This window comes from Microcaecilia unicolor, chromosome 1, assembly GCF_901765095.1.
Source record: "Microcaecilia unicolor chromosome 1, aMicUni1.1, whole genome shotgun sequence".
In the NCBI taxonomy this organism is placed as follows: Eukaryota; Metazoa; Chordata; class Amphibia; order Gymnophiona; family Siphonopidae; genus Microcaecilia; species Microcaecilia unicolor.
The window spans coordinates 190,596,618-190,622,582 of NC_044031.1; the positions used below are offsets into that span (position 1 = coordinate 190,596,618).

The window sequence follows — 25,965 nt, forward strand, 5'->3', positions numbered from 1 at the left end:
CTTGCGAGACTGGGAGAATGGGCGTGCAAGTGGCAGATGAAGTTCAATGTTGACAAGTGCAAAGTGATGCATGTGGGTAAGAGGAACCCAAATTATAGCTACGTCTTGCAAGGTTCCGCGTTAGGAGTTACGGATCAAGAAAGGGATCTGGGTGTCGTCGTCGATGATACGCTGAAACCTTCTGCTCAGTGTGCTGCTGCGGCTAGGAAAGCGAATAGAATGTTGGGTGTTATTAGGAAGGGTATGGAGTCCAGGTGTGCGGATGTTATAATGCCGTTGTATCGCTCCATGGTGCGACCGCACCTGGAGTATTGTGTTCAGTACTGGTCTCCGTATCTCAAAAAAGATATAGTAGAATTGGAAAAGGTACAGCGAAGGGCGACGAAAATGATAGTGGGGATGGGACGACTTTCCTACGAAGAGAGGCTGAGAAGGCTAGGGCTTTTCAGCTTGGAGAAGAGACGGCTGAGGGGAGATATGATAGAAGTGTATAAAATAATGAGTGGAATGGATCGGGTGGATGTGAAGCGACTGTTCACGCTATCCAAAAATACTAGGACTAGAGGGCATGAGTTGAAGCTACAGTGTGGTAAATTTAAAACGAATCGGAGAAAATTTTTCTTCACCCAACGTGTAATTAGACTCTGGAATTCGTTGCCGGAGAACGTGGTACGGGCAGTTAGCTTGACGGAGTTTAAAAAGGGGTTAGATAGATTCCTAAAGGACAAGTCCATAGACCGCTATTAAATGGACTTGGAAAAATTCCGCATTTTTAGGTATAACTTGTCTGGAATGTTTTTACGTTTGGGGAGCGTGCCAGGTGCCCTTGACCTGGATTGGCCACTGTCGGTGACAGGATGCTGGGCTAGATGGACCTTTGGTCTTTCCCAGTATGGCACTACTTATGTACTTATGTACTTATGTATGCCATGATACCCCCAGGTCTACCTTAGTAATAATTTATAGATTTTTCCTTTAGTTCAATAAAGTTGGCAAAAATTGTGTGTGCAAATTTGGGCGTGTACGCAATGTAATTGATTAACGAGCTAATTAGTGCCAAAATTTTGCTTTTTAACAAGATTTAATTGGAACTTACACTCTGGATCTGCACCTAAATTTTACTCGAAAGTAAAAAAAAAAAAAAGGCGCAGAAACGGGAGCATCATGGGTGGAATGGGAGTATTCCTAGCATTTACACACATTGTTATAAAATAAGGGGGATATGCACCCAATTTAGGAGTGCACATTTGCACCACATTTCAGTTGGTAGAAATGGCCATGCCTAAAATTAGGTGTGAGTCCTGGGCAAAAATGCTGTTCTATAAACTGCATCTAACTTTAAGCGCAGCTTATAGAACAGCACTTTTTCTGTGCCAATTTTTTCAGTTCCATATAAAGAATCTACACCTCTATGCTCAGGAAATTTGTCCAAACCTTTTTTTTTTTTTTTAACCCAGCTACATTACTTTCTTTTACCAAGTCCTCCAGCAACAAATTCCAGAGCCTATGTGTATACTAATATTTTTTTCCTTTGATTAGAGCCAATTCCAAAAAGATCTGCTCCACCTTAATAGAGGTGGATCCAAATTGCTGGTGCTAATGTTTGAAAAGGAAGAAAAGCAAATTTTAAACTAGAATATGGAGGAAAGTTGACAGTAGATTATGAGCACATTGGTCAGAATGAGGTATCTTTGAAGGATGCTATCAAAACGAGGAAGTAAGGACATCCTAATAGACAGATTTCAACAAAGGTAAAAGTAAGCCAGGTGCCTTTAAGGGAAGAGCAGAGTAAAGACTGCAATTTATCCCTGTCAACTTCTAAGCAGGTTATAGAGCACTTATATACAAGCACTTATATACAAGTATTTCAAAGTGTGTTTATTACTTGTAATAAACACACTTTGAAATGCTTGTATATAAGTGCTCAAAGCCTGAAATTCAAGATGGGAGAGTTAGAGTATTTTAACACTAAATCAGGGATGTCCAATCTTGGCCCTTGCTAGGTCAGGTTTTCAGGATTTCCCTAATGAATATTCTTGAAATATATTTGCATACAATGGAGGCAGTGCATGCAAATAGATCTTATGCATATTCATGAGGGAAATCCTGACAATCCAATGTGGATTGCGGCTCTTCAGGACATAGTTTGGACAACCCTGCACTAAATGAAGTGGTAGATATTATATGCATGTCAGAGACCTGATGGAAGGAGGATAATTAATGGCACACTGGGGGTCTTTTACAAAAGTGTGTTAAACGCTAGAGACACCCATAGGAATATATGGGAATCTCTAGGGTTTAGTGCCTGTATATTTAACACACAAGCTAAAAACACTAGTGCATCTTTGCAAAAGGAGTCCACTGTGATTTCAGGGAACAAATTAAATTATAATGATAGGGTAGATCAAATTGGAGGGGGTGGTACTATATGTTAAAGAAGGAGTTGAATCAAACAGAACAAATGTCCAACGTGGAACCTTATAGATGGAAATTCCATGTGGAGACAAAAAATACTAGTGGGGCTATACTACCATCCACCAGGCCAGAATAAACAGACAGAAGATGAAATGGGTGGTCAATAAACCTATGCATTGTAAATGATTGTCTTGAACATAAGTTCATTAGTCAACTAAAGGAGGTAGTATTTTTCTGATGTTTATCCAATACACACTCCCCTCATCTCCTCCCCCCCCCCCCCCCAGATAATCAGCCGATGACAGACTTTTTAAATGCAATCACCACAGACAGCTGAATCTGACCCAGATATGCAGTGCCAGGTGTAATCCAAGCACCATCATTTAATGTTTGGATATGACCAGCCACCAGAAGTTATGCGGGTACTGGCTGATATAAAGGTACCTGGATAAGTGTCCAGCTAAAATTAGGACATTTCTTTTTCTGTTCTAAGTTTAATCTCAGCACTTACCTGTTTAGCAGTTGGGTTTAACCAGGTAGGAGCCTTCCTACCTAGTTAAATCCATTTGAATATCTATGCCGCATACTTTATTAATTTATTTTGCAAGAGGGTATTTTATCAGTGTGTATTGGATAAAACCTACAGTCAGAGGTTTTCTGCATAATATCCTTTTTTTTTCTAGGCTGAACAGTAGTTTGGTTTTATTTGATTTGAGCTGTTAAACTAGGTAACCTTTCTTTCTAGCAGGCCATTGAATATTTTACTTGGCAGTATTACAGTTGCTCCTTTAGCCAATAACAGAGTTTTGACACTTCAGTTAGATGGAACATGAGTAAAACTTAACTGTCAAGAAATTGCTCTAGAAAAGTAATTGCCCATTCATAGCTTTTAATTCTGTCTGAAGCACAAACTCTCAGCATAATATTTGATTATTTGATCAAAGGGTTCAAAGAGTCCCTGGGTTGCTTTGTAATTAGTGGAAATTCTTGCTGCTGAAAGACAGTGGTTCTAAAACTCCATGGAATGAATTGAATTTCAAGTGTCTCAAGTACAAATAAATGACCACTTATGCATTATATTGTGGGTGGAAAAGACTGTTGAACATTCAAACATTAGACATAAAAAGCTCTTTTAGTAATTTTTTTTCTTCTGGAAGCTGTCAAAGAAACCAATGAAGGAACTGGAAATAGTGCAAGATTTCTATGAATTCTTTCCTTATAAAAGTGATTTCCTATATAAACATATGTCATCAATATAAATGAAAAGCTCAGGGAAGTTCAGGATCATAATGGTGTCTCAGTGTCAATACATAAGGATCTGGGTTTGAACCCAAGCTCAGGTTTTCTATTCCCTAGGTGGGCTTTGGCTGGGGTCTGCATTCACAGTCGTGAGTGGGGAAGAAGTAAATCATTGTACAATAGTGCCATCCGCTAGTCAGATTTAGGAACAATGGGGTCCTTTTACTGAGCTGTGGCAAAAAAGTGACCTTGGTGCAGCCTTGAGTAGCTTTTTCCCACGTGCTAAGACCATTTTTACCGCAGCCATAAAATGTCTAGTTTTCTATTTGTTGTATTCATGGTGGCCATGCATTAATGTTGCCATTAGCACGTGGTCATTTTAAAAAATACTGTGTGAGCACATACTGCCATCCGTCCATTTTGTAAATGGTAAGGGCTCAAGCGGTAATCCTGCACTAACCAGTTAGTGTGCAGTGATGTAGCTGTGCTAATTAGCGCAGGATCGGCCACACTGTGCCACTTAAAAAATATGGGCCTGATAGGCCGTGGGAGTTAGCCAGGCCGAACACTCTGGAAGCTGATGAGAGGCCAAAAGGCAGGGGATGGTACTGGTAGTGATGTTTCCCCACCTGAAATCTGAGATGCTTCCTGTGATTGGGTCATATGGATGTAGGTATATGCATCCTTCATGTCTAGAGAGCATAGCCAATAGTTTTTTTCTGATTCATGGGAAGAAGGGTGCCCAGGGAAATTATTCTGAACTTTCCTTTGACCATATATTTGGTGGCAGATCTACTGATCATGCTACCCCTTACCTAATCAAATTGCATTAACTTCCGATACAAGCCAGAAGTCACTTTAAGTTACTACTGTTTGTGTTTAAAATTTTATACAAACCAGATCGTGGCTAATTTTAGAAAACTGCACACCAGTCCCATATAAATCCTAGCAACTATCTCAGTCAAATTGGGTCCAGTAATTAATTCAGTTAAAGCAAAATCTTCAGACTGTTTTTAGAGTTTTCTAGCTTTCAAACATATAAGAACATTTTTCCCAAAAACATATGTTAACAATTTTCATATTTTTCAAGGCAACCTCAGCGGCGCTCATTGCCAAAAATGTAGACCTGGCAATGTAACTAGCGCCCACTTCTTCATCGGTTCAGCCGATTTTCTTAATTTTTAGATTTCAAACTCTTTTATTTTTTATCAATTAAATTACTTATCTTTTCTTTTGTAATCAGACCAAGGGGTTCAACTGCCCGACATGCATGTTTCACTCTACACCGAGCTGTGTCAAGGGCTGTCCCCTATAGTCTCTTCCAGCGTCAGCTCTACTTTATTGTAATGGGTTTACATGCATGACAGCAGAAAGTGTTGTATCCTCCTTTCCCTGGTTGTGATGTGGCTCTCGGGTGAGTGTGACACCTTTTCTGTTAGGTGCCCTGCAGAGTCACATTAGCAATGCATTGTGGTGGGTGTAGGGTACTGGGCTCTACTCCCATGGCGCTTTTCCCCCCTGCTAACTGGGTCAGAGTGTGCCCTATTTTGTTTCCTGTTGTAGCCCATGTGGTAGTGGCCATTTTTGTAAGCCAGTTTTAGTTCCCTTTCCTGTGTTACCCACGTTAGAGAACATAGTTCTTACCTTGAATGGTGCTGAAAGAGGGCATTGTACACCATTGTGCCAGCTCTGACCTACTGCTAATCTTAGTACCAGGGGACCCTTTGCCAGTGGGGCACAACCTCTGATCTGCAGTTAACTGTGAGTAAATGTGGTTATTTCAAGAAAGGACTTTTTCAGAGAGATTAGTCATCAGGAGTGAACTGGTGTGCCAAAGTTATATAGCAGCAATAAGTCCTAGAGGCTGTATGCAGGTCCCTGGAGCAATTTTAGTGGGTGCAGTACATTTGTGGGTAATGGGTTTGGGGGGCTCAGCTCCCATAGTAAGGGAGCTATGCACGTGGAAGCTTTTCTGAAGTCCACTGCAGTGACCCCTAGGGTGGCTGGTTGGTGTCCTGGCATGTCAAGGGGGCCAGTGCACTAAAAATGCTGGCTCCTCCCATGGCCAAATGCCTTGAATTTGGCCGGGGTTTGAGATGGCCGACATAACTTTCCATTATCGTTGAAAAACAAACCCGGCCATCTCAAACCCGGCGAACTCCACGGCATTTGGCCGGGCTAAACCATATTATTGACAAAAAAGATGGCTGGCCATCTTTTTCGATAATGAGGTTCCGGCCAGCTGTAGCGCCGCCGCCAACATAGATCGCCGACGATCTATTTGGCCGGCGATGTTCGATTATGCCCCTCCATGTGGTTTCCATATATTCTGCTTCTAGAAGTCTTCATTCTTTGCAGGAGATTAGATTGGCAGTGCCTTCTGTGTTGAAGTGTCGAAGACTGACTACTAGAAATAGGTTTATAATTGGCCAGGGCCGTGAGCTTTGGAACAAGTTTCCCAAGGAGAGCAGAGAGATCACATGTTATCATAGCTTTAGAAAGGCAATAAAACCTTTTTTGTTTAACCAATATTTAATGGATCGGTCAGTTGATAGATCTTTTCTGCCTAATCTATTGTAATTTGGAGGAACTGGTTCACCTATTTCTTGGTTCTGGGATCTGCCTTGAGCCTTTATAGGTAAAGCAGAATATAAATGTCTAAATTAGATTAGATTAGGATTAAGTCTAGGATGGGATGAAATCTTCCTGTTTTTTTGGGCACAAGGAAATATTTGGAATAGAATTTTTTTCCCTTCTTTCCCTGGTTGTACGTATTTGACCACATGGGCCTTTAGAAGGGAGGAGAGTTCCTTTGCAAGCACTTCCCGGTGCTGAGAGCTGTAGTTTGACACTCTTTGTGGGCAATTTGGAAGAAGTTGACACCAATTGAGAGTCTAACTCACCTGGACTATTTGCAGAACTCACTGATTTGAGGTTAAAAGGGGCCTCACCTATCAGGGAAAAAAAATTCAGCCTCCCTCCTACTAGTAGGCCTTCCAGGCACCCAGTGAACCCTTGCTTCTCAATGGTGTTAGGCCACCGGGAGCCTCTGTCATCTGTCACACCAGAGTTAGCTCAGTTGCATCTCTGGTTTACGATTCAAAACAATTTGAGTCTGGGACTCTCATTCCAAATTTCTCCACCCCTGAAGATTCTGACCACAGATGCATTTAATCTGGAATGGAGGAGAGCTCATGTAGATGGGCTTTCACACCCAGGGACACTGGTCTGCTCAGGAGACCAAGCTTCATATCAATCTCCAGGAGCTACAGGCACTCTGGAACTCTCTAAAGGCTTTCAGAGATTGGCTGTCAAACCAAACTGTTCTAATCCAGACATACAATCAGGTTGCTAAGTACTATGTCAACAAGCAAGGGGGTACAGGATCCTAACCCTTTTGTCAGGAAGCAGTTGGAATGTAGCAGTGGGCCATGGCATGGTTATCTGAGCTACATACCTGGCAGGGAAAGAAAACAGTCTGGCAAGCAGACTGAGCAGGGTGATGCAACCACCTGAACTTGTTACCAATGTTGTAGTCTCTATGGACATTGCCTGCAAGTTCTTTTGAGAGTAGGGCATCCCCTTGATGGATATTTTTTGCTACTCATCTCAACAACAAGGTACTTCAGTACTTCTCCAGACTCAGATAACACAGCAGGCCAGCGTTGGATGCCTTCCTCATCAATTGGGGGGAAGGCCTTCTGTATGCATATCATCCAATCCTTGTAATAGGGAAAACACTGCTTAAACTCAAGCAGGACCAGGGAACCATGATTCTCATTGTGCCTTACTAGCCAAGGCAGATCTGGTTCCCTCTTCATCTAGAGTTGTCCCTGAAGAACTATAGAGATTGCACTGTTTTCTGACCCTCATCACGCAAAATGAGGGGTCTCTTCTGCATCCAAGCCTCCAATCCCTGACCCTCAAGCTTGGATGTTGAGAGTATAGAATTTGCAACCCTTCAACTTCCTTAGGATGTCTCCAGAATCCTACTGGCTTCCAGGAAATATTCCATCAAGAGGTGATATACTTTTAAGTGGACGAGGTTTGCCGTCAGGTGTGAGTGCAGGGCCCACGATCCTCTCTCATGTCCTACACAAAAACTCCTTGAGCACCTTCTACACTTCTCCGAGCCTGGTTTGAAACTGAACTCTGTAATGGTTCATCTTAGAGCAATTAGTGCTTACCATCGCTGTGTAGAAAGTAAGGGTCGGTGTTAGGGGGTGGCAAACAGGGCAATTGCCCTGGGCCCCCATATTATAGGGGGCCCTAAGTCTGCCTTAAGCTCAAGGAGGCATAGGTTGAAGGCCAGCTTTCAGGCCCCCTCCCCAGTTTCTGCCCTGGGCCCCCGAATGTCTAAAGCCAGCCCTGGGTAAGCCCATCTCTGTACAGCCTGTAGTTGTTCGCTTCACAAGACGTTTGCTATTGACAAAGCAACCCGTCTAACATCTGACTGTCTTGGGACCTCAATGTTGTCTTCACCCAGGTGATAAAAGCTCCTTTTGAGCCACTTGATTTCTGTCATTTGAAGTAGCTGACTTGGAAAGTCTTCTTTTTGGTAGAAGTCACTTCAGCTCGCAGGGTCAATGAGATTAGTTCTCTGTATGCATCCTATGTTCCTTCCTAAGTTGGTGTTGGAAGTCCATTTTCCCCCACACCTCCTGCCCATTCTGGCGAAAGCGCACTGCACACCTTGGACTGAAAGTGAGCCTTAGCCTTCTTTCTGGAGCAGACTAAAGCCCATAGACCCAAACAAGATGGGGGCAGCCATCAGTACTCATACTTTATCCAACTGGATAGCTGATTGCATCTCTTTCACTTATGCCCAGGCCGAGCTGACTTTGGAGGGTCATATCATGGCTCACAATGTCAGAACCATGACTACATCAGTAACCCATTTGAAGAGATTTGTAGATCTGAAAAGTGGTTTTCAGTCCACACATTCACATCTCATTTTTACCTTGAGTAAATACCCAGCGAAACAGTTGGTTCAGTCAGACAGTTCTGAAGAATTTTTTGGAGTATAGAATCCAACTCCATCCTCCTAGGTTCATTCTTTTGTTTTTTTCAGGCAGCACCTTCACAGCAAGTCTGTTTATTTGTTAGTGTTATTGGTTCTCATTGGCCTTGCTGTTGCAAGTCCCTATTGACTGTTGTTTGTTGTCTTCGGTGAGCCTGGTAGCTAGGGATTCCCACATGTGAGTATATTATGTACTGCTTGTCCTTGGAGAAAGTGAAGTTACTCACCTATAACAGATATTCTCTGAGGGCAGCAAGACAAATAATCTCACATACACTCCTATCTCCCGTAGGAGTTAAATTCTTTCCCCCCAATATTCAGCACTATATAACCAGCCAGGAACGACTCCCGGCTGGTTAAATAGCGTTTAGTCGGCTAACTGCTAATATTCAGCAGGAGATAGCTGGTTATCTCTGCTGAATATTTGTGGCTAACCACTAACTGGCTATGTTGTGCAATGTAGCCAGCTACCCATAAATATTCAGCGCTAGCCAGCTAAATTTAGCAGCCAACTGCATAAATAGCAGACCTATCTTTGCCCGCTATTAATTGGCCAGTATTGAATATTTGCTTATCTAGTTAAGTTAGAGTCAGCCAAAAAAAAAGCAGATATTCAATGCCGGTCAATGGAAACAGCCCAGCATTGAATATCCGGGGTCAGCACCAACCTTGGCACTTATGCGGGATGCCTCCTGCCGGCTGAATATTAGCCCCATAATGGGTTTTAGCCAACAACATTTCCCATGTCAATCTGGCAAGCAGGAAGGAACTTGTGCATGCATGGTGGGGGCCTGTCAAAGGTTTCTAGAACTTACAGAACACTGAGCATCATCGTCACTGGGGCTCAATTAGTAATGCCACCCACATGTGAGAATACTTGTCCTGCAGTCCTCGGAGAACATCTGTTACAGGTGAGTAACTTCACTTACAGAGATATAGATAGATACATAGATATAAATAGATGCCTATAATCTATCTACCATAGATACTGCTATAAGTTTAAACAACAACAACAAAACTTAGGGCCCTGTTTACTAAGGTGCACTAGTGTTTTTACCACATGCTAAAGATGAGGGTGTGCTAAAACTAGAGACACCCATGGGTGTCTCTTGTGTTAGCGTGCCCTAATTTTTAGCATGCACTAAAAACGCTAGCACGCCTACAATGCGGCTTAGTAAGCTGGGCTCTTAGATTGTGAGCCCTTTAGAGACAAAGGAAGTACCTGCATATAATGTGCCCAGTGCTGTGTACATCCAGTAGCACTATTAAAATGATTAGTGGTAGTATATAGATACATAGATATAGGTATATATGCACACAGCTCTGGAATACTCTACCAAAACACCTGAAATCCACGAATAATCATCTTGAATTCCGAAGAAACCTAAAGACTCACCTTTTCAGATCTGACATAAATACCGAATAATGTAATATGGCAATTTAATCAGGAAACGGACAGTACTCTACCCCGACACATGATCACACCCTAACATTCTGCTTGGGATGAACCATCCCAACCTATTTACTGATATTTCATTACTGCATTTGTCACTGTAACATTATCCCAACACTGTATTTGTTCACACCGGAGTCTGGAACCACCTCTCCGGAACTATGTAATCCACTTTGAGCCTACTAATAAGTGGGAAAAGGTGGGATACAAATGTAACAAATAAATAACTATATATATATTTCTCTATATTTGTGTTGGGGATCACTCTGATCAGATGCATTTGTAAAAAATAGATGTACAATGAAAAAAAAAAAAAGAGGAGTCAGGACAAAAGATTGATTTGTTCAGAGAGCAGATTATAAAGCAATGCTAATTATCTCTGAAATGCCAGTTCAATTAAAACAGATGTGCTTTATCAAGCCAGTGTCAACAGAATGTCACAGGAATTTTAGAGCTGGTTATGCTCATTCACCTCAGATCTCTGGAGGATGAATAGTGCCAAAAGACTGAACACAAACTATCATAAAAACTAATAGCTAGTACTGTCAAAGAAGATGATGTTTGTCACAGTCTGGAAATGGACATTGAGTTCACAGGAGGACGAGCCACCATTACTGTCTCTACTAATTTCTTTCATTATGCCTATACACATTCCCACTTAAATTTGATTTACCTCTGGGAGCTCTCATAACCAAATATATTTACCCTGGTTTAAGTCCAAATTAGAGAGCAGACACAACTGTGCACTTCCTACCTTCATATCCCATGGAAGAGATTTTGATATTTTTAAACTTTAATTTTGGGATAATTCAGAAAGCTAGTAGGAAGCAACAGTCTGTCAGAATTCTCTAAGGGGCCCTTTTACCAAGATGTGCTAAGAAATGGGCTTAGTGCATTGTTATGCTGCCCTATTCCTGCGTGCTAAGCCCGTTTCTAGAGCATAAGAACATAAGTGTTGCCTTACTGGGACAGATCAAAGGTCCATGAAATCCAGTATCCTGTTTCCAATAATGACCAATCCAGGTCACAGGTACCTGGCAAGATCCCAGAACAGTAAAACAGATTTTATGCTGCTTATCCTAGAATTAAGCAGTGGATTTTCCCAAGTCCATCTTAATAATGGCTTATGGACTTTTCTTTTAGGAAGTTAGCCAAACCTTTTTTTAAACCCTGCTAAACTAACTGCTATTTGTGAAATTTTAAGAGTTCACTGCTAGTAAAAGTCTATTTAGTTTCTTGTACAATTTCACGCAAATCAGCTCTTTAACTGTGAGGCCCTTTCAGTAAGCTGTGCTAAGCAACTATCATGGATTTTCCTGCACAGTAGATGTTAGCATGGACCCGCACCAACAGCTATAGCACATTAAAATCAGCCACCACAGTAAAAATTCTGCAGTAGTATTAGCACGGAGCCATTTAAAAAAAATTGCCATGGGAGCACTTACTGCATTCATGTCTATTCTCTGCTCGTAATATGCCCCTTTTAAATATATACCATGCTCTAGTGCACACAGATGGCAAAATTAACACAGAGTGCTTTATCGTGTCCCACTTTAGGACATTTTTGCTGTATTAGGCACTTATAATAAAGAATTTCAGCTAAAGTGGTGAACAGCTGATACAGCTTTACATAAAACTTACAGTTTTGTTAATAGCATAACAATAGCAAATGAAATATAAAAATTAATACATCAATGAGGTAAACTTGGAGATGACAAATTGAATCCTAGTAATAGGACTAACATGATACAGTATCAGAACTATACACATTTAACAGAACTACAAATCAAAGAATGGAAATATGATTGATTTCAGCAGGATGTGAATGATACCATAATAGGCAGCATGGAAGTACATTCATTACAACAGAAATGAAACAAATGATGTAAGCACAATGCAACTGATGCTCCCTAAAAATATCAAGTTCCAGTGCTGCTAGGTACCTGCAGGGGAAACGAGCTTCTGAGTCTGTCTTCTCTCTTTTCTGGATCCCCCTTTTCCAACACCTTAGCTTCAAAAATCATCAGTTTTGCTACAACGTCCAAGTCCTGTGAGGCTCTTGACCACCGCTGAGCACCTCCTAGAACACAGAAAACATGACATATCAAGCACTTGCAGTATTCATCGGGCTAGGCAGGGGTGGTGGAACTCAGAAGGGGTTAAATGGTACAGGTTTGCTGCAATTTTTATTTTGTTAAATTGCTGAAGAAGGGCTAAAACACACATGTCAAACTCATTCTCCCTCCTAGGGAAACTATATTTAAAAAAGGACAAACAAACTCACCGGTTAGTCTGTGGATTGTTACCACCCTTCCCCTCCCATCCTTTCAAAAGCAAGACAAAAACTAGCCTTAAATCTCATTTCAGGGTTTGTTCTCACAGAGCTGCAGCAGACAATCTGATGCTTTCTAAAAATATATTAGAAAACCACACAGAATATAGGCAGAATACAAAATTTGTTGCAATGCAAAATATTATATTATGATGCACTTTGGCATATGCCAGCACCAGCATAAGCCTATATAATATTCATATTATGAGACCTCACATTCTAAAACACATAAAAATCTGCAAATGAGACTTCATATGCTAAATCTGGAGTAGTGTAAGCCAGTGGTTCCCAAACCTGGTTCTGGTTAAAGGGATGTATCCCTTTGCGGGGATGCATCCCTTTAACTATAAAGCAAAGCTGACACTAAGACGGCAAGGGGGTCAGCCCTTGAGACAGCCCTGGACAAGGGCGATACATGCATGTCGGGCATTAACAACAATCCCCTGACCTGATACAACTCATTAAGATGAGTATGTGAAACAATATATATAAATATAAAATATAAAATAAGTAAAAGTGGCATTAAAAGTGAGCCAATGAAGAATTGTGTGCTTGATCCATTGCCAAAAAAACATTGCTGGCAATGAGCACAGCTGAGGTCACTATGAAGTAGATAAAACACTTGTGTAGTAGATGAAGACACTGTAGTGTTTTAAGTTCTTGAGTCTTGGAACCAAGGGTGATAGAGAGAGAAACTATAGTGGTTCCAGAAATTATATATTGAGAAGAAGCCACTCAGATTGGTATTTTTAGCACACATAGGGGCAGGTCATGGGTGGAAAAGGGGTGGTGACAAGGCATGGTCATCCAATGTGCAACTACTGTCCAAATTAAAAAAAAAAAAAAAACCGCTGCAGTAACGGTTCATCATCCTCCCAATCTCCCCCCATCACTTGCCCCCTTTCCATTTACACCTGGCACTTTCCCCCTTCTGATCAGTATCCTCGTGGACATTTCCTTCCCCCCCCCCACATTGATCAGTATTCCCCACCCTGACAGCACCCACCCTTGCAATGCAGCCCCACCCCTGCACACACACTTCGGGCTCTACCAGGTATTTCCTGGTGACCTGAATAGGCCACTGTCAGAAAAGCATATTGGGCTTGATGTACCTTTGGTGTGACCCAGTATACCACCTGCTATGTTCTTGACCCTCCCAAGAAAACCCCTCTCCCCTTTCACGTAACCCAACCTGACCCTCTGTAGGCCTCATCTTGGAGCTTTCTGGTAATCTAGCAGCAGATTGGGACCACTCTTACCCCATGTCACTAGCTTACCAGTGAACCCCAGGGAGAGTTTTTTGGGTGGGGGGTCAGAGGTTGGGGGGAGATTTGGGCTTTGTCTTTTGTGGAAGATCTGCTTGAGTGGGTTCTGCTTGGGTTATGTTGTTTGGGGGTCTCCTCATGGGGGTCCTGTTCAGGGGAGTGGAGTAAGGAGGGTGCTATCAGGGGAGAGGGTACTGATTTGGGGGGGGTGCCTAAAGAATTGGAAAGAGGAGTAAGTACTAGGGGACAAGGAAGGTGCTGAACCACTGTTCTGCATTTTTAAAAAACTTTGGGCAGTAATGGGGCTCACTTTCCATGAATGAGGTATATTTATGTTTTTTAAAGAAAATGTTCAAAAAAACTATCCTAATTGCAGCCTCTTCTTTTTTTTTTCCTTTCTATTAAAACAATCACAGTTACACAATCACTGTTCACACTTGTGGTTCACATACTTTCTCATTCACACGTCTTTTTTACTAGTGTGCATCAGACACCTATCAGTCAAGGGAACGATCAGTGCTCATGTGCAGTGAGTAAATTTATATTATGTGCTGGTGTAACTGAAAGCTGTACAAGCACTTCATTTAGCACCACAGAAGAAGACAAGAGCCATTCCTCCTACTTTTATGATTTCAGACCAGCTTTGTTTATGTTTATATTTATTAAAACTTTATTAATTGCTTTTTTGTAACAAGTAAATCATAGTAACATAGTAGATGACGGCAGAAAAAGACCTACACAGTCCATCCAGTTTGCCCAACAAGATAAACTCATATGTGCTACTTTTTGTGTATACCTTACCTTGATTTGTATCTGCCATTTTCAGGGCACAGATCGTATAAGTCTGCCCAGCACTAGCCCTGCCTCCCAACCACTAGCCCTGCCTCCCACCACCGGCTCTGCCTCCCAATCTCGGCTAAGCTTCTGGGGATCCCTTCTTTCTGAGCAGGATTCCTTTATGTTTATCCCACGCATGTTTGAATTCCGTTACCGTTTTCATCTCCACCACCTCCTGCGGGAGGTCAAAAGTGATGTGAAATCAAAGTGATGTGAAATTATAATTAAGAACAAACAGTTAAGAAAAGGAATGCCAATGGATAGTAGGAAAGAACACAATGATATCAAGGACATTCACATCAAAACCTAGCACTGTACCCTGAAATGCTAAGGAGCCACCTGCCCTTTCCAATACCCAATAAATCGTTACTTCTAAGAGTAAGCCTTAGTACAAAGGTGGGGTTTTAACATAATCTTAAATGCTTGCATCAAATTTCTAAAGAAAGCCCATTCCATAAAAAAGGAGCCATAAAATAGAAGGCACATTTTCTTGTCACCTCCCATTAACCCTATCTAGGATTGGGAAGGACCAACTTAAAATCATTCATGAATTGGAGGTTACGGACGGCAACATATGGGATAGTGAGCTTTGCTAAGTATCAGGGAGACCTATCCAAATGGCTTTGAAGACTAGAGTAAGAAATTTGAACTGAACTCGAAAATAAACAGGAAACCAGTGAAGTCTCTTAAACAAAGGTGTAACATGTTCACTGCGTTGGGCTGAATAAAGTAACTGAGCCACAGTGTTCTGAAGTGTCTGTAGATGCTTCAGTTCAGACTTCAGGAGACCAGCCTAAATTAACACTTCCAGTTGTTAATTATACTTTTACCGAGATCCAATAGTCTATCACTGAAGTCAAACTCCATGCAATAAAATGTCACTTAGCACAATCTTCAGCGCTCCAGTCCACTCGGAGCTTCGAGTGGACTGGAGCGGTGAAGATTGTGCTAAAAAGTAACACTTTATTGCATGGAGTTTGACTTCAGTGATAGACTATTGGATCTCGGTAAAAGTATAATTAACAACTGGAAGTGACTGTAAGAAACATGGACTGATCTCCTCATTATATGAACTTAAGTGATCCTTAAAATTTGATGAGTGTGTGTGGTTTATGTATGATAGTCTTTGGTATGTGTGAGAAAAGATTTTAAATACTCAAACAGCATAGTAGGTAAGATTTTCTCAAGGTAATAAAGGTTAAAGGCAATGTAATAAAGATTGATGATGTAAAAAATATATAACAGTTGTTTGAGAATTAGTATATTATACCGACTACAACTAGTATGTGAAGTTGTACCCAAGTAATGGCGCTGATTGTATTATGTCAGGGAAGGCATATTAAGCCCCAAATCCTTATACTAAATAAAAGTTTAATGTGCATTTGCTTATTATAAAAAGGCCTTTGTTAATGTTTTTGATTTACACATCAACTCTCATAACCAAACACACTAAGGGCTCAATGCAGTAGTTCTAGGAAGTGAGTTTTACTGGTTCACTCGTTTTATTGTTTGTAAAGTAGAACATAATTTTATAGTCATCCTTGAGTGATAAATAATCTAAACTAAATTTGAAGGAAAAAAATCATACTTGCTCCTCACAGATGTGCATTTCTTAGTGGGAATTACATTTTAGTGCCTTGACAAATTTGTGCATGCATAATCAATTTAGCACATGTAAAACCTTCAACTTACCTGCACTTAAAGTTGATTTGGACACAATAAAATATTCTAACATCCATTAAAACATTTTTTCATTCTTGAAATGAACCAAAAAATGTCTAAACATCTGAAACAAAGTCTGAAAATGATCTGAAATTGAACCAAATTATTTTTCTCCGTTCATATCCATACTGCTCACCTTTCAGGAAACTATTATAAAAGCGGTCACCTGATAAAATGGATAAAAAAGAAGTCTCAGGTTGATTCTTTCAGTAGCTGACATTGGGCCTTTTTACTAAGCTGTAACAAAAAGTGGCCTGTGGCAGTGCGAGTGTGTCCTTTGTTTGCGTGCCGGGCCAGTGTTTACCGCATCCTGGAAAAAGGGCCTTTTTTAAGGGGCTGGAAAATGAATGTGCAACAAAGTAAAAACCAGTTTGCATCCATTTTCAGCCTGAGACCTTACCACCACCCACTGACTTACTGGTAAGGCCTCATGTGCTACCTGGGCGGTAGGCATTCAGTGCATGCCCACTGCCATTTACCACTGGGTAAGCACCACATGGTGGGAAAATAGAAAATATTTTCTACCGTGTGTTTTTGGCACACGCCAAATTCAGAATTATGGTCCAGAGCAATGCTGTAGCCAGGTGGTAATGCTGATTTGGTGCATGCTGGACAGACATAGGCCCATACACGTCTTTGTAAAATGGCCCCATTGTTTACTGATGTCAGCATATGACCAAATCATCTTAAATGTTAATTTTGCAGTTAAATATGAAAAAACAAAGATCTTACCCAATAACCTGAGCTGCTGTGTCCTACAAGGCATCAAACAACATCTTGTAAATAAACCATATGCCTCAGTTTTACAACTTGGTTTATATTGATGAAAGTCCACTTTAGTATAACCTTTCAACGACACATCCAGGTAAGGCAAAATGTATCTTCAGAATGTCAACACAGTGATTTTTTTAATACCTGTTGCTTTTATCTGTGCTGCAGAGGAGAGCATTAAGGACAGCCTCTGAAAAACTCAGGAACCGTTCTTCCTTTTCTACAAATATAATCCACAACACTCCAGGAACTCGAGTAAACCGATACATCGGTCGATTGATAGAGGCTCGACAAACTGAGTCAGAGATGGCAGACTTGAATTTCATTACCCTAAAGTATAAACATATTGAACGCGAACAGAAAGTAAGTGTCAGTGCTGGAAACTGTAACTTCCCAAGGCATGTTATGAAATCTGTCATAAGCAGTGTGTTAGCCAGGAAAAGATATGTGGAAACCAAGGCTTTCCATCACATCTGAATTCCACTAAGTAAAGATATCTTTTTGAGGGGCCTTTCACTAAAGTGTGATAAAATCTGGACTTAATCCGGTCAATATTTAGCACTATTTAACTGGCCGGGAACGACTCCTAGCCAGTTAAATAGCAGTCAGCCAACTAAGGGGCCCTTTTACTAAACCGCATAGGCATGTGCGCGTGTCCTATATGCGGCAGTTTTGAACTGCTGCCTGGCTACCGCATGGCTTGGGTGGTAATTTCATTTTCTATTCATGCCCACTATGCGCCCCAGAAAATTTCTGGCGCATGGCGCTAACTGGACAGTAATCGGCATTGTATGCACACTGACGATTACTGCCCAGTTAACGCATGAGACCTTACCGCTAGGTCAATGGGTGGCGGTAAGGACTCAGGCCCAAAATGGATGTGCGCCAATTTTCATTTTGCCACGCATCCATTTTTGGCCAAAAAGGGCCTTTTTTTGCAGGTACACTGAACAGTGGATCTGCACACGCCCAATACATGCATCTACACCAGCGCAGGCCATTTTATGGGGCACCTTAGTAAAAGGACCCCTATGTGCTAGTATTCAGCATGATATAGCCGGTTATCTCTGCTAAATATTAGTACCTAGTGGCTAACCATCTATATCATGTGATATAACCAGCTAACCAAGAATATTCAGCGCTTTGCCGGCTAAGTTTAGTGGCAAAATTGGACCACCTAAATAGCATTCCTATCTTTGGCCCTATTAACTGGCCTGAATATTAACTTGTCGGTTAACTTTAAGCGGGCCCAAAATAAACCCAGATATTCAATGCCGGTCACTGGATCTGGCCGGCATTGAATATTCGGGGTCAGCGCCGATTGCAGCACTTAGCTGGCCTGCCTCGCGAAACATGATTTAATGTGGGCCTTTTCTTCATGCTAAGCCCAGATTTAACATGGTGCCTTTTTTAGGGTTTTTTTCATTCTTTTTATTTGCGGGTTATGTGCTCATTTTCCCATTAGCGCATGGTACCTGTAAAAAATTAACGTTGGAGCACTTACTGCTTCCTATTTAGGAAGCACTAAATGCTCCTGCATTAACTGAGCAATATCCAGTTTGCATGTGCTAATCATAATGCACTGGCTGGATAAAGCAGGAATGTCCACTCTCTGCCTATGATACATCCTCTCCCAATAATATTTTTTTAAATATTATTAATGCACAGATTAGCACATGCAAGCCGTTATGGGTTTAACACTCTTTAGTAAAAGGACCCCTGAATGAATCAGGTGCAACAGACAATTTTCTTTTCAAAGAATCAACAACCTAGAAATCTTTGTTTGAATATAACATGATGTTGTTTTTATGATTTCATCTTACATATTTTACATCAGTATTCGGTTGACTTTTTATGCTGTAGAGTACAATGTTTTGAATTTCATTTTTGGAGAGTCATATTTTGCACCTGTGAGCGCTTTTCATTATGGAACTTTTCAAAAGACGTAAAAGAGAAATTAATGGTTAATGTTTAGAAGATTATCTCTGTTATGACAGTACAGAAAAAAATCTTAGGGGTCCTTTTCCTAAGCTGCTGTAAAAGGAGGTTTGCACTAGCATCAGCGCGTGCTTTTGATGCATGCTGAGAACCCCCTTTTTACCGCAGCGGGTAAAAAGCTTTTTTTTTTTTCTGGAAAGGAAATGCTCGTGCGGTAAATGAATCATTTGCCATGCAGCCATTTTTTTGGGGGGGAGGGGTGGCAGTAAGGACTCCCATGCTAACCCGGTGGTAACCAGGCAGCGCATGGTTCTACCCGATTACTGCTGGGTAAGCACAAGCGCTACAAAAATAGAAAATATTTTTATAGTGCCAGAAATGGTGCACACTGGGGGTGGGAACTACTGCTGTGCTCCTGCGGTAGCCTTGCAGTAGTTCCATGGCAAGCCTGTTTCCACGAGCCAACCCTTTAGTAAAAGGGCCCCTTAATGTCACACTAAGCCTAGATTCATATCCTATATAGAACTGATGCGAGATGATGGGACCGCACCTTAAATACTCTGTAGTCACCACATCTCAAAGAAAGATATAGTGGAATTAGAAAAGGTACACAGAATGGCGACGAAAATGATAAAGGGGATGGGACAACTTCCCTTTGAGGAAAGGCTAAAGCAGCTAGGGTTGTTCAACTTGGAGAAGAGACGGCTGAAGGAAGATATGATAGAGGTCTATAAAATACTGAGTGGAGTGGAATGGGTAGATCTGAGTCCCTTGTTTACTCTTTCCAAAAATACTAGGACTAGAGGATGCACAATGAAATTATAAGTAGTAAATTTAAAACAAACCAGAGAAAATATTTCTTCACTCAACATGTAATTAAACTCTGGAATTTGTTTCCAGTGAATGTAGTAAAAGCAGTTAGCTTGGCAGGGTTTAAAAATGGATGGATTTGGGGAAAATCCACTGCTTGTTTCTAGGATAAGCAGCATAACGTCCTTTTGACTTGGTTTGACCACTGTTGGAAACAGGATTCTGGGCTTGCTAGACCTTGCTGGAGTAGAGGAGCAGCGTAGCAGTTAGTGAAGTACCCTTTGATCCTGGGGAACTGGGTTCAGTTCCCACTATAGTTCCTTGTGACTCTAGACAAGTCATTTAACCCTCCATTGCCCCACGTGCAAAAATAAGTACTTCTGTATAATATGTAAACTGCTTTGATTGTAACCACAAAAATTCCCATTCCCCTCTTTCCCCTTCAGTATGTCCTGGTATAGCAATGCTTATGTTAGTAAGAGGCCTATTGTTCTAAAACATATTAGGTGTTCAACACAGCTTTTGACCTGAGTTAAGTGCTTAATGCAGGTCTCTGAAACAGCTATGACACTGCAAAAAACAGTTAATGGAGATATGTTCATGCCCCTCCCATGTTACTCCCTTGTGTACACCCCCTTGCAGTTACCACTATGGCACTCATACACTGTCTTATAAAATAGTGCCTAGCACACTTACACATGCAAGTGCTGCTTTTCTGTGAACTTGTCCCCCAAGACGCACATAACTATAGGCACCCAGTTATAGCATTACTCATCAGGCAAATACATGTGTATATTGCATCTCTGCCTCCATGTCACCCAAACTACACCTTTGGGATTGCCACATAGAGATTGCATAAACTAATTTGCAGACTTAGATGTGCTCATGCAGTCATACAATTTCATAAAAACCTTTTCTGCGTATACTAAAGGCTTTACATGTGGAACTAACTTTATCAAATTACCCACAATGTTCCTTAATTTTGGCTGATAGCATGCATTAAGGGACATTTCTATAAGTGGATGCCTCCATTTGGGTGCCCAATATTGCAAGGTGAGAATCTATTTTACAATGAGAGGCATTTTCAAAAGAAACGTCTAAGTTGGGATTTGGACGTCTTTGTAAAACGTCCAAATCCAGAGGCGGGGAAAAGCGTATTTTCGAAAAAAGATGGACATCCATCTTTCGTTTCGAAAATACCAAGGATGTCCTTAGGTACATAGCTCCTTTACCTTGTGTGCTGAGACCCCTAAACCTCTCTCCCAAAAACCCACTACCCCCCAACTGTACACCACTACCACAGCCATTACAGGTGAAGGGGGGCACCTATATATGGGTACAGAGGGTTTCTGGTAAGTTTTGGAGGACTCGCTGTTTCCTCCACAAATATAACAGGTAGGGGGGTATGGGCCTGGGTCCACCTGCCTGAAGTGCACTGCACCCACTAAAACTGCTCCAGGGACCTGCATGTGCTGTCATGGACCTGAGTATGACATCTGAGGCTGGCACGTAATATTTTTAATGATGTTTTTTGGAGGGTGGGAGGGGGTTAGTGCCCACTGGGGGAGTAAGGGGAGGTCATCCCCGATTCCCTCCGGTGGTCATCTGGTCATTTCAGGTACGTTTTTGTGCCTTATTCGTAATAAAAACACGTCCGGGTGAAAATGTCCAAGTTGTAGTCATGGACATCTCTGCTTTTTTCGATTATGGGTCAAAGACGTCCAAGTCTTAGGAACGCCCAAATCCCGCCTTCACCATGCCTTCGATACGCCTCCTTGAAATTTGGACATCCTTGCAACGGACTTCAGTTAGAGACGTCCAAAATCAGGTTTCAATTATACTGCTTTGGACATGTCTGAGAGATGGATGTCCAAGTACTGATTTATGTCTTTCGAAAATGAGCCTGAATGGCTTCTGGGTGTCAAGATTCCATTATAGAATGCTAGCGATCCTTGTATCAGTGAGCCTTACATTTGTTAGATCTGGAACATCTGACAGTGCCTTATGCAGCAGGAATGTATATAAATTACACCCCTCGATATTCAGCTGGTGGTGGTCAGCATTTTTTTAAACCACTGGCCATCGCCAGCTAGATTAGCCCCCAGTATTCAATGTCAGGCCATGTCCGGGAACCAGCACTGAATATTCAAGGATCATTTCTATGGGACTGGCTGATGGAGCTTATGCGGATCCCGGACAATATTCAGCTAGGGCCCACATAACCTTTCTTTTAAAAATTTCTCCCCTCCTGCCAAAGCCCCCAATGCTGCTTGCCACCTTTCCTCCCCCTCCCCCAACTCACCACCATTTGAATCCCCCAACCCATCATCATACCCCCAAACTCCAACCCTCCACCAGGTCTAGGTAGGGCCCCCTCTAGGCCTACCTGTATCTCTCGTGGTCCAGTGAGGCGTGATGGGGCAGGAGTGAAGCCCACTCACTCCTCCTTTGGCTGCTTTTGCATCTTGCGGTACTGTGACCTGGGCATTAGCATTTTTTATTGTGAAGATGATATTTTGTTAGCTCACTATACAATTTTTCTGATCCTGATCTTCACCCACTACAGAGTTGTTTAGAACCTGTAGCAGATTGGATGTCAGTTCACCATTTGGGTTCTTAACCCAGAAGAAACCACTGCATATTGGTTCACTGGCCACCCTGAATGACCATATAAGTACATAAGTACATAAGCACTGCCACGCTGGGAAAAGACCAAAGGTCCATCAAGCCCAGCACTCTGTCTCCGACAGCAGCCAATCCAGGCCCCAAGAACCTGGCAAAAACCCAGAATTTAATAACGATCAATGGACTTTTTCTTCAGGAATCTGTCCAGACCCCCTTTAAACTCAGCAAGGCCAGCTGCTGTCACTACCTTCTCCGGCAATGAGTTCCAGAGTCTAACCACATGCTGAGTAAAGAAAAACTTTCTCCAATTTGTTTTAAACCTACCACATTCTAATTTCATCTTGTGTCCCCTAGTTCTATTATTGTTAGAAAGCGTAAACAAATGCTTCATATCTGTCCACTCTACCCCACTCATTATTTTGTAGACCTCTATCATATCACCCCTCAGCCGCCTTTTCTGCAGGCTAAAGAGTCCTAGCCGTCTTAACCTCTCCTCATAAGGTAGTCGTCCCATCCCTTTTATCATTTTTGTCACCTTTCTCTGCACCTTCTCCAATTCCTTTATATCTTTTTTGAGATGAGGCGACCAGAACTGAACACAATACTCCAGGTGCGGTCGCACCATGGAGCGATATAACGGCATTATAACATCCTCATGTTTGTTTTCCATCCCTTTTCTAATATTACTCAACATTCTGTTCGCCTTCTTAGCCGCCGCAGCACATTGAGCGGAAGATTTCAACGTTCTATCCACGATGACTCCCAGATCCCTTTCTCGGTCCATAACTCCTAAAGCGGAACCTTGCATGACATAGCCGTAATTCGGGTTCCTCCTTCCCACGTGCATCACTTTGCACTTGTCAACGGTGAACTTCATCTGCCATTTGGACGCCCAATCCCCCAGTCTCACGAGGTCCTCTTGTAATCTTTCACACTCCTCCCGCGACGAGACGACTCTGGATAACTTTCAGGCTTATTTTCGAAAGAGATCGCCGGCGATCTTCTGACACAAATCGGGAGATGGCCGGCCATCTCCTAAAACCAGCCAAATCGGTATAATCGAAAGCCGATTTTTGGACACACTCGCTGGCATTCCGTCGCGGAGGCGGCTAAACTTCAAGGGGGCGTGTCAGCAGGGTAGTGAAGGTGGGATGTGGGCGTGCTTACGATATGGCCGGCTTCAGCTGATAATTGAAAAAAGAAAAACGGCGATGACGAGCATTTGGCCGGTTTTACTTGGTCTATTTATTTTCACGACCAAGTCTCAAAAAGATGCCCAAACTGACCAGATGACCACTGGAAGGAATCGGGGATGACCTCCCCATACTCCTCCAGTGGTCACCAACCCCCTCCCACCCAAAAAAAAAAAACCTTTAAAACATTTCCTTCCTAGGAGGGGAAGCCAGTCGGCCAGCTCGTAAAAAAAAAAAAAGGATCTTGCTGATCAGTTATGTTATGACTTACTTGTTCTGGAGTTCAAGAAAGACTTCATACAAATGAAAAAAGTCCCTGCCGTTCATTTTCCCTTGATGGCCGTCCCTGACGTGCACTTCCCTTAATAGCCGTCTTTCTCTTGATGGCCGGCTTTCTCCCCGAACAGGGAAATCAAAACAGTTTTCTCTCACAGTTTTTTTAGTAGTAACAGTGGGATTAAGCTGTCTATGAGTGGCTGAGAGAGACGTGGAGGGGTATAATCAAAAGGGAGGGACACCAAAGTAAGTGGAGCTGTGGCCAAGTGGTTACATCACTGGTCTTGTAATGCAGAGGTGGCTGGTTCAAATCCCACTGTTACTACAAAACCAGCAGTATACAAAAGCTTTTGATTTCCCTGTTCAGGAAGAAAGACAGCTATTAAGAGAAGTGCACTTTCGGAGAGAAAGACGGCTATTAAGGGAAGTGCATGTCAGAGACGGCCATCAAGGGAAAATGCACGGCAGGGACTTTTTTCATTTGTATGAAGTCTTTCTTGAACATTTCTCAAAACAGTATCACAAAATACAGCACTCCTGAACAAGTAAGTCATATCATAACTGATCAGCAAGATCTAAACATCCAGAAGTACCAGTGCACTACGAATGCTGGCCCCTCCCATGGCCAAATGCCTTGGATTTGGCCGGGTTTGAGTTGGCCGGTTCCAGTTTCCATTATCGCTGAAAAACAAAGTCGGCCATCTCAAACCCGGCGATCTGTGGCATTTGGCCGGCCCCAACCGTATTATCGAAACAAAAGTTGGCCGGCCATCTTTTTCGATAATACAGTTCCGGCCAGCTGTTGCGGCGCCGCCAAAATAGATCGCCGGTGAACGATTTTGCCGGCGCCGTTTGATTATGCCCCTCTTTGTGTCATCTGCGAATTTAATTACCTCACTAGTTACTCCCATCTCAAGGTCATTTATAAATATGTTAAAAAGCAGCGGTCCCAGCACAGACCCCTGAGGGACCCCACTAACTACCCTTCTCCATTGAAAATACTGACCATTCAACCCTACTCTCTGCTTCCTGTCTTTTAACCAGCTCTTAATCCATAATAATACACTGCCTCCGATCCCATGACTCTCCAGTTTCCTTTGGAGTCTTTCATGAGGCACTTTGTCAAACGCCTTCTGAAAATCTAGATATACAATATCCACTGGCTCCCCTTTGTCCACATGTTTGTTCACCGCCTCGAAAAAATGCAGTAGATTTGTGAGGCAAGACTTCCCTTCACTAAATCCGTGCTGACTTTGTCTCAGCAGCCTATGCTTTTGTACGTGCTCCGTAATTTTATTCTTAATAATAGCCTCCACCATTTTCCCGGCACCGACGTCAGACTCACCGGTCTATAATTTCCCAGATCTCCTGTGGAACCCTTTTTAAAAATCGGCGTTACATTGGCCACCCTCCAATCTTCCGGTACCACACCTGATTTTAGGGATAAATTGCATATTCCTAACAGCAGCTCCACAAGTTCATTTTTCAGCTCTATTAATACTCTGGGATGAATACCATCCGGACCCAGCGATTTACTACTTTTTAGTTTGCAGAACTGCCCCATTACATCCTCCAAGTTTACAGAGAAATCATTTAGTCTTTCCGACTCGTCCATTCTGCTTTTAATATACTGTACCTAAAAAAAATTTTGCTATGTATTTTCGCTTCTATCGCTAACTATTTTTCAAAGTCCTCCTTAGCCCTCCTTATCTCCTTTTTGCATTTGGCTTGACATTCCTTATGCTTTATCTTATTGTCTTCCGTCGGTTCCCTTCTCCATTTTCTGAAGGATTGTTTTTTGGCTCTAATAGCTTCCTTTACCTTACTGTTTAGCCACGCCAGCTGGCGTTTGGTCTTTTTTCCTCTTTTTCTAATATGTGGAATATATTTGTCCTGTACTTCTAGGATGGTGTTTTTGAACAGCATCCACGCCTGATTCAAGTTTTTTACCCTTTCAGCCACTCCCCTCAGTCTTTTTTTCACCGTTCTCCTCATTTTATCATAGTCTCCTTTTTTAAAGTTAAACACTAGTGTATTTGATTTCCTGAGTTCACTTACTTCTTAGTCAA

At 42.1% G+C, this 25,965-nt stretch overlaps 1 protein-coding gene across 1 annotated transcript in view; it reads left to right on the forward strand.

Moving 5' to 3' along the window:
* Window positions 1-25,965, forward strand: part of ADCY1 (adenylate cyclase 1) — a 533,674-nt gene that overhangs the window by 396,086 nt on the left and 111,623 nt on the right. Inside the window, exon 9 of the mRNA XM_030206815.1 lies at window positions 17,223-17,417. Within this exon, the coding sequence (XP_030062675.1) occupies window positions 17,223-17,417 (195 nt within the window). The remainder of the gene's footprint in view (window positions 1-17,222; window positions 17,418-25,965) is intronic.